General features: G+C 32.4%; 1 protein-coding gene, 2 long non-coding RNA genes and 1 other non-coding gene across 5 annotated transcripts; 3 read left to right on the forward strand and 1 right to left on the reverse strand.

The window, feature by feature from the left end:
• Positions 1-269: 269 nt before the first annotated feature.
• LOC134264020 (uncharacterized) lies at positions 270-4,111 on the reverse strand. The gene is made up of 3 exons (XR_009991434.1): positions 4,022-4,111; positions 1,144-1,250; positions 270-691 (listed from the first exon to the last, which is right to left on the reverse strand). It is a non-coding gene; the product is annotated as an uncharacterized LOC134264020 (long non-coding RNA).
• A 213-nt stretch (positions 4,112-4,324) lies between these two features.
• On the forward strand, positions 4,325-9,215 carry LOC134264024 (transmembrane emp24 domain-containing protein 10-like). Its single transcript, XM_062746319.1, has 5 exons — positions 4,325-4,606; positions 6,313-6,433; positions 6,737-6,807; positions 7,057-7,183; positions 7,595-9,215. Exons 1-5 carry the CDS (start codon positions 4,427-4,429, stop codon positions 7,714-7,716), a joined length of 621 nt encoding a protein of 206 aa, XP_062602303.1. The 5' UTR covers positions 4,325-4,426; the 3' UTR covers positions 7,717-9,215.
• A 4,968-nt stretch (positions 9,216-14,183) lies between these two features.
• LOC134264033 (uncharacterized) lies at positions 14,184-15,718 on the forward strand. Of its 2 annotated transcripts, none has more exons than XR_009991438.1 (3): positions 14,184-14,202; positions 14,629-14,723; positions 15,112-15,718. It is a non-coding gene; the product is annotated as an uncharacterized LOC134264033 (long non-coding RNA). The 2 variants fall into 2 exon arrangements; XR_009991437.1 differs by lacking the exon at positions 14,184-14,202 and adding an exon at positions 14,478-14,509.
• On the forward strand, positions 14,438-14,509 carry Trnad-guc (transfer RNA aspartic acid (anticodon GUC)). Its single transcript has one exon. It is a non-coding gene; the product is annotated as a tRNA-Asp (tRNA).
• Positions 15,719-16,642: the final 924 nt, after the last annotated feature.

Here is a 16,642-nt window from a genome sequence, read left to right on the forward strand (position 1 = left end):
AAGCATTACAGTGCTCTGCACTGACAGAATTCAAGGGGTCAATATAAAGGAGAAACTGTAGCTTTATTCTGGTTTTATTATTTCATCTCAATACTGACAGTAGTATGCACAACACACAAAAAAGATATTCTCTGTTAACTCCTCACAGGCATATGACACCCTGGATATCTGGGGGTCTTTGTTTTATTTTAAGATTTCAATCATTTTAATTTTTGTTGTTGGGGGGGGGGATCAATCACAGTAATAAGACACAGTTTTTTATCATAAGATTTTCATTGTAAGGATAAACTAATTGACATTATGACTGGATTTATTAAAGAGAAGTGTGAGGATGAAACTAACTCACTATTGACATTTTACAGTAATGGATAATTACTGAATTTTATGAACAATACAAACAAATTATACCCCATTACACATTTTTTTGTAGATTCAATGTTTATTAGGCAGTGTAAATAGACATACTCTGCTCAATGCATATCAGTCCTCCTCTTTACAGTCATCTTGTTAAGTCCACTTCACAAATCAGTTGATGTGTTTGCAAATACATGTATTATAAACACAACATTCATATATATCACAATTTCTATGTTCATTTTCACATTTTATCTTTTAGATCCACTTTTTTCTCTCTTCTTATCCTTTAGTGTCTTGATTTTCTTTATTTCCTTATATAACACATTTTCTCTCACTGTAAAAGATTAAAAATTAAATAAAAAAAAAATGGTTTTATATGAACATCATTAGTTCATGTTTAAAAAAAAAGTTTGTTTGTACTCTCCTTACCAAATGGCTAGAAATAAGAATGATGCAACTCAAAACTGTTTTTGAACCTTCCAGACCACAATACTTTTGTTACTCCTGAATTTTATTTTCATTCTGTCGACAAATATTTTAAGATTAAAAACAAATTTTTCACCCACCTACCTGCCAACAAAACTTTTTTTTACCTTTAGTCTGGAGAGGACAAGCAAACATTATTTAAAAGATGATCTTTTACTAGTATAATATATGTTTTCAATCCAGGTATATATTTATATGTACATCATATGAGGAGGTCAGATACATCACAAAGGTATTGAATGTTAAAAACCTGGTTGAAATCTTGATAACATTTAAAAAGAAACAATTTGTAAATATTACCTAATGGATCAAACAGTACAGCCTCTCCTGGTCCATCAATACGTGGCCGTAAGCGTACATATTTATGTTTTGTCCCTGCTAAACTTTCTAATAATACCAAGACAGTCCTGTAAAGATAACATATTAGGTTTATATGTACAAAATATACATTTTAATGTCTTATGGTAAAATCTGGTGATCTTCAAATTCAAATAAGTTTTAAATTAATTATAAGAAATGTAAATTCAAAAGCTTTAAGTTTTGAACACAATGTTTGCATAAAAATCCAGATAGTACCTATTATTTATATGGCACATGAACTTGAGGTTGGGCTGGGACAATATATCATGAATATTGATTCCGTGTGAGGATGATATGCATATGCCATTGGATACATTTGAAGAAATATAAAAATTATTGTCTTACATGTAACACCTCTTGCGTAGAATAATTTTGTTTTATTAACAACAGATATACAACTTTGAATAAATTATTCTCTTATTTGTGAAGATTTGTCTGGTTAAATTCAATACAAACAAGCACTTGGAGAGTATTGCATAAGCAATACTGTAAAATCACATATTTTTGTGGGGTCAAATTTTCATGGTTTGAAGAAAATATCTTAGTTTGTGTGGATTTGATTTCGTGGATCAAGAATTTATGATTACTTATGTATGTAACATTTTACATTTCGTGGTGGATATGAATTCGTGGGTCTCGTCAGACCCCGAAAACAACGAAAATGAACCCCCCATGAAAATCGGTGATTTCACAGTACATGTCTTGGGACAACCCCTCACCACAGCTAGAATGCCTCCCATATACTCTCGATGTAGCAAAGAATTGCAAAATCTCTCCAAAACTATTTTGAAAATATAAAACTTTAAGGATTTGGGTTAAATAACTACCAAATTAATTGAAACAAACCTTCTTGAAGTTTTGTAATAAATTGTATGCTTTAAACCTATTAAAAAATTATCAACATTAAGACGAAAATTCAACTTATTTTCTCAACGGTTTTTATTGCTTCATATTTACACAGAACTTTCTTTCATAGAATATGACATTTGTCAGTGTTTTCCCTAAGAACCGGCTACCGGCAAAATTGACCACTTCAATTGACAAAAATGCTGCTTTGAAATAAAAATTTGTTGTAAGGTCTATAGAGATTCTGTTCCTAAACCTCTGCCCCTAGCCTGTTACAACTGATCTCTAACCCTTTATTATAGTTTGCAGCTAACTGTAAAGTTTCACATTACATCACGATCTTTTTCGTCAGATGCATCCAGCGTAAACAATTCACGTGATCGGTCAACTCAAATTATCAACATTGACATGGAAATAGTCTGTTGCACAAGCAACCAATCAGGGATAAGAACAAAGTTCCAGTTGTAAAGCTTGCGGTTAAGAGGCGTGTACAATTTATCTGAGCGCAGCTGTCAACTAGATCGTGACGTAAAGTGAAACTTTACAGTTAGCTGCAAATTATAATACTTTGAAATAAAGGGAAAACACTGAGTTGTATTAAGTTTGAGTTATTTTTATTTCCTTGCTACTTTGCGGCCAATACACAAAGTGCATTCTGTTGTTTAACTGGGTCCGTAGGACATTTATCATTTTAATGATAGATTATTCTATCTATTTTGTCAATATAAAGCTACCAAGGAAATCAATAATTTTTTACATGACAGTCTGGTTTCGGACATTAAATAAGTGCGGCATGCTGATCGTGAACCCAATTATAACAAAATTTAAAAATTTATCAATTATAAGATATACCCGGTACATATACAGATGTTGTGTGTTCCATTGCAAAACTTAATAATATTCACTGCCAATGTTTACGGGTCGAGTTCATCAAATTCCATGAGGATTTAATTCAATTATTGTAATTAGTTGGAGATCAGAAGGTGAGAATTTATTAAATGACGTGTTGCTAGTCAAAACCAGCAAATTACTTACTTAGATGGTGGTATTATAATTAGCGTGGTGTTAAAATAATTCATATATATATTAATTATATATATCGATGTTTCGCAAAGCGACATAAATAAAGCGAGCAACAAATATAACGTGTAAGAACAAAGGAAATTCGGATTCAAAATTTACATACGTCAGCCAAATTTCTTTGTGCAACATTCCCAGAATTCCTACACTACCCAATGTCCTTTGCGTGAATATTGCCGAATAAATAAATAAATAATAACGTAATGCAGGCTTTCAGTTTGTAGAAATCTTTCAAAGAAACAAGAAATAACTCTGCAATGTTTTTCGACAAAAATTGCACTAGTTCTATAGTTTCAAATCAGAAAATAGCTGTCTCCGTAAGCTTTCCGACGAGCTTTGTGACGTCGTATGACGTCACAGCTAGTAGATTTCCTTCGTGCGGCTTGACGTTCGAAATGGCTGATCTCAAGTGTTTTTGATGGTACAACTGCGCTCGCCCCAACGGTCACACCGTAAAACATATTATATATCTATATGTTTACTTCAAACGCAGACATAAATAATTATGTCTCTGCAACAAATATAATCTTGAATGAAAAAAAATGTTTCTAAAAATATCAAAATTTACATCATGTAACATGTTTAAAATCTAAAATTTTGTTCAACGAATTTCAGTAGGCTAGCACATGTTTAACAGTTTGTACAACAATGCGGGGCGAACCATCTTAGCGCGAAACGGAATCGGTGCGAAACATCGTAGCACGAACCATGCATAGGTGCGAAACATCCCGTTACCCATAGTCAGATAATTCTAAAGTTGGCAGTTTTTGCTAGATTTTAAGGTAAATTTAAAATTACAATAGCGATTTAATTCAAACAAATTTTCGAACATTATAATATATTACGTTCCTCACGTTTCTATTATAAGGGAAAATAATTTTTCACTACATACTTTCCTTTCGATGACATTCTGTTCAATGTTAGTTTACTTCTTGAATCTTAATACATTTCCTTCTTTCCTTGAAGCGTCTATGGGATCTTGTTTTTAGATAAGTTATACTTTTTAAATTCGATAGCCCACAAAGATTACCCACTTATATATTTGTTCTATTTTTCAACCGCTATAGATGACTTTTTATAAACAAAGCTGACAAATTATAATTTTAGAAAAGGAAATCGATTCAATATTATTTAGACTAAAAACTGTACGAAAATCAAACGAACGCGTTCAAGCGAATGCAACTAAACCGGAAGTTATTTTCCGGATTTTAACGAAAACTCACGAATGCCACGTTAGCAAGCAAACGTGCTAATACGAGTGACCATATTCAGAGTTTTATCGAGACTTTTGTGCAAGATGGATGTATTGCATGTATTGTCCGTTTTGATTGTTTTGACAGTTGTTTCAGTAGATTCGCTCATGTTTCACTTGGGCGCAAATCAAAAGAAATGCCTTAAAGAAGAGATTCATAAAGATGTTTTGGTAACCGGCGAATATCAACTCTCAGATGTGCCAGGTCACAAAACACAGCTTCTGGTACAGATATATTATATATCTAACTATTCAAGAGTGAATCTACGTGTAAAATGTTTGAGAATTGGTTAAATTCCTTTAGGAACAGTAATAGTTTCAACTGTTTTTAAATGTAAACACTAAACTTTAACAGTGCAATGAATATTGTTTACTTTAAAATTTTTCACAATAAGGTCATTTGTAGCTAGCCTCATGTTCATAAAACTGTAAATGTAATATAATGATGCTGCCTTTGTTAAAGCGAACACAGCTACTTATTCAGTTTTAAACTAATTTGTACTGATCAAACCACATGTGCCATTTGCTAGGTACAGACTCTGCCATCACATGGAGTTTTCTGTATTTTTGCATTACCAAATCAAAGTCTGAACACTGCGAATTTAAATCAAACAAGTTAAATTTACTATTTATCTGTTATATACATCAATTAAAATCAAGAGGATTTTATCTTTTTCTTGGAATGTCTTGTTACTGCAACAACAATGTTTGCGGTGAGACACAATTTGCTAAGTATTCATGGTGGACACTTTTTCCTGTTAAATATATGTTGCCAAGCTTTTAGAAAGGAAATAGTTTTTTTCTTCAGTTCTTTTATTTGTTACACTAATATCTGGTATATATCGTAATACTGTAAAAGTTGAAACAGGGCTAGACAAATAGCATTGCCCGACGTCCGGGACAACAATTTTTTGTTGGCGGGCAAGTATTTGATAACAGGTGCCAGCCCGCGGACAAGTGATTTTCCAATTAACAAAAAAAGATCTTGTACGATACTCAAATATTTTTTTGTGTTATCGCTTTTAAAGTATAAATCACAGCAAAGCACCTGTTTTCGCTGCTGTTAACCACTGCATCAGCTGTACATACAAACATCGAATGGTTGGAATCCTCTAGAATTTACCCATGTTAAAATATGCAGATGTCGTAAAACATGAAGTTATCGATGTCGTCAAAAACGGTGTATGAGAGTTTAGACATTTATTGTCAAAATATTAAATTATTACTGTGAATACAGATGCTTGTGGTGTTAAAATTGTTGTTGATTGCTGTTCCCTGGCAAGCACTCTGCCATGATCTCTTAATCGATATTACATGCAGTAGTGTTCTGTTCACAGATTTGTGTTGTTTTTAGGTTTTATGAGATTGATCACTGTCCGATATCTTCACCTTTTCCATTAAATAAATACAACATTAATTTAAAAAAAGGTGTATCTTATTGCAGAATTTTGAGAAAGAATACCCCTTAAAATACAACATTTCTCTCTAAATTTATCTGTGGAAGAATTTCGTGATTTTAAATCTAGGATGGTCTTACTGTAGTGTTTAAGTGTCTCACTCAACACTGCTCAAGAAATAATTTTATATCAATGCTTCATTACTGTATAATTTAAGAAAAAGGGGGGACAAGCATGTTTTTTGGTAGGACAAGTAGTTTTACAATGGTAACCTGTCCGAGGGCAAGTACTGCAAAATTCTATTTGTCTGTCCCTTGTGAAACTTGGATGATGTGAAAATGTTGACAAATTTGACGGATTTTTAATTATCATCAAAGTTTTCACTCATTAACTTTTGCATTCCTGTAAAAGGGCACTGTTAGATACTAGTAAATCGTCAAAGTTTCCACTCGCCATTTTTCTAATTTACAGAAGTTGTCAAACTTTCATTCCTTCAATATAACCACTTTAACATTATTAAATTGTATGTTTTAGGTGACAGATTCCAAGGGCCATATTCTTTATCAGAAAGATGATGCAAAGAAAGGAAAGTTTGCTTTCACAACAGAGGAGTATGACATGTTTGAAATCTGCTTTAACAATAGAATGCCAGGTGGTAAGTACTTGTTATATAACTTATGGCTAGCTATTTATATGAACAAGATTAATTATGGAATATATGTACATGATAAAATTTACAGTAAAACTCCTTTAAATCCAAGTCCTAGGGACCTGTAAATTTACTGTATCTATAATTTGTAACATCCAAAAAAAAAAAATTAACAAATTCGTTAATACAAAAATTTCAAATTTTCAATATTAAGGTATATAATTATAGTAAATATGTGAACATAAGAAGCCCAGATCTGTTCATTTTATGTAAGTATACTTTCTTACAAATTTTCTTTGTATGTTTAAGGTGGCCAGAGTCCAGATAGAGAGGTTTCCTTGGACATGAAACATGGAGTAGAAGCTAAGAGCTATGATGAGGTAAATACTGATAGATAAAATGTATTATCACAAATAAAAATGATAAAGATTTACATTACCATTTACCGGTAAAAATACAATAGGATTATGAGAAACATAATGCAATAAATCTGGTAAAAATTTTGAATTACTACTATTTTACACTTTCAAACAAACGAAAAATTCTTCTGCTCTGTAGGCTACACAAAAATGTGTGAACTAATGTTCTAATAGGCCTTTCTTCATTTACCTTATGAATTTATGTTGCAGCTAGCTAAAGCAGAAAAGCTGAAACCATTGGAAGTAGAGTTGAGACGATTAGAAGATTTATCAAAGTCTATTGTAGATGATTTTGAGTACATGAAAGCCAGAGAAAAAATGATGAGAGACACTAATGGTAAATGTCTGCAATTCCAGCTGGTATTTGGGCTGGAGCTAATTTTGTAGCCTTGAAAAGTATTTTTTGCTGTAATACAAATTAAGTAGATAATGCTTTACATATCTAACACCCATATGTCTACATAGGGTATAGATATAATTATAGTAAAATTGATATTAATACATAGGAAACACATGTATTTTAATGTTTGAGCCTTTATAGTGGACACAGATATATTGAATTCAGGCTTATGACAAACTCATTATTCACCAAGAAAATAATCAAGTACACTGTATAAACTTAAATAATAATTTACAGACTTGACAGCTTTCATCTGTCCCAGACTATAACTAATGTTTTCTGCCAAAGTCTATATGTAGATACAATTTCGCCACACCTTGTTTTAAAATAATCTTGATCTGATTTCAGAATCCACCCACTCCCGTGTGATGTACTTCAGTATCTTTTCAATGTGCTGTCTACTTGGACTAGCTACATGGCAGGTGCTCTATCTGAGGAGATTTTTCAAGGCCAAGAAACTCATTGAATGAACACACAACAATATAGGACTATTAGGAACATTTTTATTTATTTTGCTTCTGGGGTCATTTTTTACTAAAATTCAAGAGCAAATTCTTATTTTTGGGATTGGTTTATATAGTAATTTATATCTATTTTAGATGTTAAATTTTGTAATTGGAATAAAGAATATTTAATTATTGATTGAAAATGATTTTTTTTAATCTTTTTTTTTCTCCCTCGAAATTAGCTTTAATAAATTATTTTTGCCTACTCCAAAATTATGAGAAAGTTTTTGCGATTTAAAATTGTCAAATTATGTGACATTAAAAATGTTTCATTTTGATCTATGATGAGGCAACTACATGTAAATAAACATGTTGAAAGAAGTGTAAGTTTATTCACAAGTTTGAAAATGTGCATAGTGATCTTTTGTGAGAGTGTGTATGTTCTATGATGAACCAAAGGTGTTCCCATTCAAAACATGTACATATGATGTATTTTAACAATATTTGATGAAAGTTTCACATACTAGAATCACTTTTGTTGAATGTAAATCACAGAAGATTAAGTTTTGTTATTTGCATATTTTAATCAGTCCTCGTAATTTTCACTCATTGTGTGAAATGTGCTGAAATACTTGCTAGCCAGGATGATCAATTTTTCAGTTTAAAAATTGCAATATTTATCAACCCTGATAAAAGTTGCTTGTTTTAAAGTTTAAGTGCATAGTAGGATTGAATATTCTTAAACTTTTCATAAGTTATGAAGATATAATGATAGAAAATTAATGCAAGTTTTATCTAACAATATTACCAGGTTTAACATATTGTAGAATAAAGAGGCCTGGACTGATCTCTGTGTAAATACATGTATATGTATAAGAACTACATGTACTGCTTCTTTATTATTTTTTTTTTTTTGATGTGTAATCATTACTGTTTGGTTGTTCAGGGTTTAGATTATTTATTTCTCTTTATATACAACACTTTAACTGGTAATTTCTGCAGGTTGAAGTTGCAATTTCACTCTTCAAAATGACATTTTTAGAAATGAAAACTTTCTTTGACAAAAAATTCCAAAAGAATTTTATGCAATATTGTTCGGCACTTAATATTTTCTAGAACTTTGAAAATAGCAGAAATTGCCAGTGAAATTTTAAAAAGGAATTATAAAATAGCTATTTTTGTACTATGGGTTTATTTAGAGTGATTGTTTACATTCCTTTTAGTTCCCAAACATAATACATGTACCCTTATAAAACTTGAATGTTTAAAATAAAAGTTTATCCAGAATGTTTGACTTTATGAGAGGCATATAGAATGCAAGTCTTTGATGTGTTTTCTCGACTCATTTTTTCAGTTTAATGATTTTGTTTCAATGAATATTTATAAACAATCTGTCATCTTTTAATATTGTTACTTGAAATGAATAAGTGTGTGATGAATGTTTTGTGTAAGTAGTTAAACAACATCAAGTATCTGTGAAAAGTTTTATCAATGAATGATAAAAGTTTGATGTAAAAACATTACCACTTTGTTTTGAATTAGCTCTCAAAGGAAGAAAAAAAGAGTTCTTTCTTTTTCGGCTCACCTCGGTGAAGTTAGGGGGAGCTTGTTTGATACCCTCTGTGCCAATGTCGGTGTTCACTTTGTAGGTTAAAGTGTTTGGTGCAGTTTTCTCTTAAGTACTTCTAGGACCTACATGAATCAGAGATGCAAGGAGGATGCTTCTAGTGTGTTTCATTGTACCAGCCAAGTTTTCAGTTGCTGCACTATCAGGAAAAGAATGATCTGATTATGTTTTTGGAGCAGGTTCAAGTTTTGGGTGCAGGTTAATGTTTTGGTGTAGGTCCCATTTTAAAATAATAAGTCCTGATTATGTTTTTGGAGCAGGTTCAAGTTTTTGGTGCAGGTTAATGTTTTTTTGAATCCAAATTTTTATAGATGATGCAACAAGAGATGAACACTCTAAAACTTGCCTGAGATGCTGGATTTGAATTACTGAGTACATTTTCTGGATGAGTCACAAGTTTGAAGTTTTGGATAAGTCTTTTCCCAAGAAATAGCCAACCCTATCAGATCAAAACTGCAGAAATGTTGCATCTTGGGATGTACACTTGTAGATAATTAGATTAATGTGGGACTTTGCCTTACTTGAAGACAACAACCTTTGAGGTGAACCTATTTCTTTGGGGAAAAGAGGTGGGGGTAAGGCGTTTATTTCTTTGACTTTTGATACCAACTGAACACAAATATTTGCTTTCGAAGGGGGGGGGGGGGTGTCAAAGGGCACTTGCAGTTGGGTTGGTATAAACATATAATTGCTCTGCAAATTCCGGGGTTCCGGGAAAAAAATGTAGGAATCTATTTCTCAGAAAATTCTACTTTTAGACTTCATGGCAACACTGTACTTCGATATTAAAATTAATGCAAAATCAAGGCCTAAAAATTATGACATGGTTTAAAAGTTCTTAATTTGTTTCATTGAATGAAATTTGTTCAAAATATCAAATATAGTTTTCAATTCTTCCAAACTTTGCTAAAATCAGAAATTGTGAGGTGAAGTACATTCTGGCAATGTCAGGGGTCCTGAGACATTGTCGTTACATGTAATACTAGTATATATTCGAATCATGGTTTGGTAGTGTGGATCAAAGTTCTGCATAGGAATATGTAGAAAACAAGAAGTGTTTGTGAAACACTTATGTCCCCGTGTGGCAGCTCTTAGAGAAGGTTGATTTTTCTCAATTTATAAATGCAAGTCGAGGGATGAAAAAAAGATGTTACCCAAAGAAAATATGAAAGCTCACGCACTATTGATTAATAAATTGCTGCCAAGATTAAAATTTTGTAAACGTGGGTAAAAATCCAAGGTCATAGGGTCGAATCAAAGGTACTTAGGGAAAGACCTTGTCATAAAAAATACACATGTAAAAAATTATATTAACAAGAAATGTTTGTAAAACACTTATGCCCCCCTCCCCCAAATTGGAATTTTTCTAAATCCAAAAGGGCATAACTCTGTCAAAAATGGCGCGATTGTACCCAAAACTGAATTTGACAAAGATGTTTATCTGAAAATCTGTATACCAATTTTCATGTCAGTATGTGCAACCTCTGCAAAGAAAATGAACCGAAACTGCAAATAATTGGAATTTTTCTGAGTCCAAGGGACATAACTCTGTCAAAAATGGTGCGATCGTACCCAAAACAGAACTTGACCTAGATATTCATGTGATATATCTGTATATATATATATATATTTGTGCAGCGGTTGCGAAGAAAATGAACGGAAACTAAGTGGACCGACAGACCGACCGACAGACAGCAGCAAAGCAATATGCCCTCCCTTCTTCGAAGGGGGGCATAAAAATATCGAATCTGTTCAAAAGTTATGACCAATGTTAAAGTTTTTCAAAAGTATGTCAAACTCCATCGTCAATGTTGTTGGAAGGAAGGCCTTGTCAATGGGATACATAAAAATTCAAAAATTATGTCCAAGATTAAATTTATTAAAAAGATTATCAAACTCAAAGGTCAAGGTCAAAATTATTTATACCTATGAAAAGGTCTTATCACAATATAACATGTGAGGTATGAAAGCGGCTAGCACCAATTAACTGTTCAAAAGTTATAGACAAAGTCAATGTTGGGTAAATTTTTGCAAAATTTGGTCAATTAAAATCTAAGGTCAAGAGGTCAAATATGTTGATACCCAAAGAGAGCCCCACATGGAATATGCTATAGCTCCAACCAATTAAAACTTACGGGCAATGTTTAAGTTTTTGCATACAAATAGATAAACAGACATACCGACGGACAGGACAAAACTATATACACCAGGAACTTCGATTTCTAGAGTGTAAAATGTTGTTTCTAAAGATATCCATAGCACATGAATCCTTTGTCCAAAGGTCATAGGGATGGTGGAGGTCAGAAAATTATGACGAGACCAAATTGCTTGACTCGAAAATAAATATTGTATAAATATTCACATCAAATATTTTATAAGATTTTTCTGACAACATCAAGAACTGCGAACACCTAGTGGCACTTTGTTAGAACTGTTGAATGTAAACCATATTTTGGGGTATGTACAAGCTTTCTATTATTCTTTTATCATCTCGATGGAGGATTTTTACAATATTTAAAATGGTATAAATTTTGTATTTAAATACTTGAAATACCCCGCTAGTTATTTCTTTGTTTAAAAAAGGTGTTTGTTTTATTGCTGCATTGTTAAAATATTAAAATTTGCTTATCATGCATTTTATCTTGCAGGAAACTATGTACTTCATAGCCATGATCAATCAAGTACCTAGACAAACCGTTCTATCTGAAATGATATTGTCCTACGGACCTGGTTTAAATAAAATCCACAAATGTTTCCTTTCTGTATGTATATACGGAAGTAGAAAAATCAAGTCATTCAGCTGGTATAGAATAAACATTTTCTTTTGTTAAATCGAATTAACAGAAATATAATTAAAATAAAACCATGACTGAAGAATGTTGTTCAATGTTGGACAAAGCAGTATTCTGGATATACAAACAAACTGAAACAATTATCATACATACAAATATCAGAATCTGCGAGTTGATAATTATTAAAACAACATTCAAGTATGAACATGCAATTATTGCAGGTTTTTTTTTCATCCTTTGACTTATCTTGGCCATTGGCGTTGTTATCAAGTTTATGAAATTTATCAGATCATATCTTAAAAATTGAAAATCTTTAATAAATATTGTTAAAAACAATTTTTAAACATCCGGAAGATTAAATAATCCAGAAATTGTACAGAGGATGTCAGATCAATGTTTATACCATCTAACACTTTATATCCAACACATCATTCGGCTTCCATAAAAACAGTCCTAAATATCACTTCATTTCGATTAATCCATGGGACCTCTGTTATTGAAGTATTTAACGTTTCTTCAATTTGTCTATTTTATGTCCTCCTTTTAATCCTACATAGACACCGACAGCAAACCCTGCTAGAAATGTGAACGTAACGATCCAAAACAACGCCTTCCCTTTAACCTCTATCTCCAGACCATCTTCTCCAATCTCAATGTCCAAGTCTGACATTTCTATGTCACGGGTCTAGTCTCACGAGTGACGATCAATGTAACAACATGCAACCACTTGACTAAACGTGACTATAAGTGATACCGGTTAAGGTGATTGCTTATGTTTGTAAAGGGGAACAAGGCAGTGGGTTACAAAGCTAACATCGAGAAATGCTATATTTTATCATGTAGAGCTAAGAAGTATATAATTACTATAGGACTTAGGTAAACATAATGTTATAGATCGAGATATTAAGGTCCGCAGGTACGTATAGCAGGCCCCTATACATATAGGAACTCCCCTGATGAGTTTACCCGATATATATACTAATCAAAAAGAATTTTTTAAAAAGCCTTTTACGCTTCTTTTGAATTTTAAATGTCTAATATAAAAAAAGTCCTTGTTTTACCCTGGGAGATCCAAAACAAGTGTTAGTTCAAAAAGTAAAATAGGAGGTGTACAGTAGCATTATGTAATAAAGAATCTGTTAAAGTACATGTATGTATATCATTCAATTTTATTCAGTGGTATAGGAGGAGTTGCGGATAAGAGACGCTAGCATGGGTACCCCTCAATATTATATAAATGGTGCCTGTTTTGGAGGGTAACAGTTGAAACTGCCACCCCTCGGAAAACCATTGTCAACCGACGCGTCAGCAGAGGTTGACAATGGTTTTCCGAGGGGTGGCAAAAATATGTGTTTATTATACAAAAATTAAAAAAGAAAAAAATCGTCGATCATCTTTACGTTCACGTTTAGAAAGCTTTCAAACTCCTCGCTACTTCTAAAAAGATTTACTGACCTTTTTATTGTTTGTTTGATACTCTAAGAGTCTTTTATCATATAAAGTTTCATTATTTTTGCACTCGCAAGCGCATGATTCGTCTGTCATTTGTTGTTTTCAAGTACATCGGACGCAAGCTTTTAGTGACGTCAAGTTTATTCCAGTTCTTTCAAACGCGCAACTGACGTTTTGAGAATTCTACGGTGAACCGTACGCGCATAATATCCACGCATGTGGCATTACCGTTGTGTTACCCGTTGTCACATGCGTTGTTAAGGCTGAGGGTAATAGAACGGATTGTTAACTGCGTCTAAACCAATCAGATTTTAGTATTTAACATGAAAGTATAATAAAAGGTCATATTATCTATACTGAACGGTCGGATATACATGTCAATAAGAGACATAAATAAAATTGACTGACGCAAAAATACTTTTTTGTACCATTTATAAGGACTATGAAAGGGAAATGTGATATCGGCCCGGTTTACTATAACATATGTGTTCAAGCATTTTTGTCAAGTAAAATAGATAAATTACATGTAATCTATTTAGACAAGAGACAACCTAGAAAAACACCATTCTGAAACAAAGCACCTATGATTGTGGTGAGCTTGACCCTGAGTGGCTGCGCGACACACGTTTGTTGGCTCAGGTGAGCTAAAACAGTATCACTACTGTATATACGGTAACTAAGCGAAAAAATCACAAGAGTTAAACCAAGTAACTCTTGGTAATAAGGCGAGCAGGTTTATTATTATTTTTTTTTTTTTACAACAAAATCAATGTAGAATGGCGTAAGTTAGGCCTAACAATAAATTTTCAGTAGGCTTGGTAATAGTCAACTTTTGATTCATCAAAACAATATTAATTTCACCGTAAGTATGCAATCCTCGGTAGTATAGTGGTAAGTATCCCCGCCTGTCACGCGGGAGACCGGGGTTCGATTCCCCGCCGGGGAGGTAGCATTTTTTTTTTTTATAGGATATATATCTTTTACATTTTTTTGCATTTTCAATCAACCGTTTCATAGTATTTATTTGCAGTAAATCTGATGACGTTTTTTTGTTTTATTATTCAGTGGAAGCATTTCCGGAGAGAGAGAAGACACGGACAGTATTGGAAGACTTATGTAGATCTGTTTGAAAAGGATATAGTGTTTCTGGCGAAGAAGTGGTAAGTATGGACTCATTTAATTGATTCAACGGATATAAAGTGAAATAGTCAAACAATGTTTTGTGTTTACATTGACTTTAAAAAATATTATGAGCCACCAAGTACAGTGTAGCAGGTCATGAGTACAAAGTGAAAGTAAGCTGTTGTGAACAAGTTTTGGTAAAATCCACTTGTATTAATCCATTTGACTAAAATTTCATCCCATTCTCCGACAGGGTATGACTCGATGATCTAAAATGTCTTATAAAATTGTGCCAAATTCCGCAAATTTTGTAGATACATGGTAGGCTTTTACGTCTACTTTCATTTTCGTTTGTGTTTCACTTAGGCATGTTAAAACATAATATATCAACATACACTAGTCTTAGTCTCATGTTTTATATTGTAGATCAAAGGACCTGACTTTTCCTAAAGTATGGCCAGACTCCGCGAAGTATCTGGCACCACGGCCCTGGTTTTGGCGGGTCTGACGTTTGCCTTGGGGTTCTACCTGGGTTACAAGGCAAAAGCTTATCGCCTTCGATATCTCCATAATAAAAGAGATCGTCTGATGAATAAACTGAACAAAGCAACAGAGGACATTCAGTATACAATGAACAATATTTGACAAATACTCGGTTTAGGTTGTCTGCAATCTCTTTGATATTTTTTAGGTCATATAGATAGGCCTGTATATTTATTGAAATGTCAGCACATAGGGATTATTGGTAACAGAATTTATGCTGATATAATTTATTGTACATTTTATATGATATATTTTAACATTTACTTGAATATTGTATATCAAGTAATATACTGTATATAATTGAGATTAAAATTTTCTATAATAATCATATCCTGTATCAGCCTGAGACACATATATATAGATCACAAAACAGTAGAATGTGAACCAAAAATATATTGTGTTTTATCATAAGTACAGGCATCAGGATCACGAATCAAACTTAAACTTATAATTATTCAAATTTTTAATCGCCTATAAAATATTTATCAATTATAGAATTTATTTTTAAATTCGCACATAACACCTCAGTGAAACAATATTGAAAAATAGTTTTATATATTTTGGTTTGCTTGACTTCTACAACATTTTATTATAAAATGAAGAGGCTTACTTTTTTTCAGTTGCCGATTTCTTTCAGTACCATTTTTTGGCATACAATACTACATTTCCCTTGTATCACTTTACCCTAGTACAAACTAGGGAAGGGGAATGTCATTGAGCCTTTCAGTGAACATTTTTAATAGTAAAAGTAATGTTGGGGAAAAAAGTGAGAGGGCCAGTGTAATACACTACTGTACATGTATATATACCTTCCCGTATTATTAACCCTGGAAGATTTGTAGTTTGTACCTAATCTTCCTTCGAAGTGTACTGGTATTATTTTTAATTACATGTGTATATGACCCCTCTGTACATCAAGAAAAAGTTCATGCTCATTAATTTTTTTTAAATTAAAAATGTTATTTTATAAAGGTGTAAAAAGTAGTACATGTGCCGAGTTAGCTGCAATAATGTAGCCCTCTCCAATTTTTTTTAATCTGATGTTTACTCCCATAAAAAAAGAAGAGGGCTACATTTTTGCAGCTAGTATTGAGTTTATTATATCTACATGTATTTCATTTATTATAGAGTAAATCAGCGATTTGCACCCGTATGTTCAAAGATCGAGAACTAAGTATTGATGAACTAAGATATCACCGTCATTTAACTAGTGTGAAAAATACTATAGTACATGCAAAAAGTGTGTTCAAATATTTAAGAAAGCTTGAATCGATTTCAAATTGAGTAATAATAAACGGAGCCTAATAAACGAAATGCTTCACTTCATCTTTTTTTATCTGTAAGATCAGTTTAAAGACGATCCTTATATAGCGGAAAAAAAATCTCGTATCGGGAAGTCCTCAGCTTTAAGAGG

The sequence above is a fragment of the Saccostrea cucullata genome, unplaced genomic scaffold, assembly GCF_032062105.1.
Source record: "Saccostrea cucullata isolate Sc308-1 unplaced genomic scaffold, CSIRO_AGI_Scuc_v1 ctg339, whole genome shotgun sequence".
NCBI classification, from domain to species: domain Eukaryota; kingdom Metazoa; phylum Mollusca; class Bivalvia; order Ostreida; family Ostreidae; genus Saccostrea; species Saccostrea cuccullata.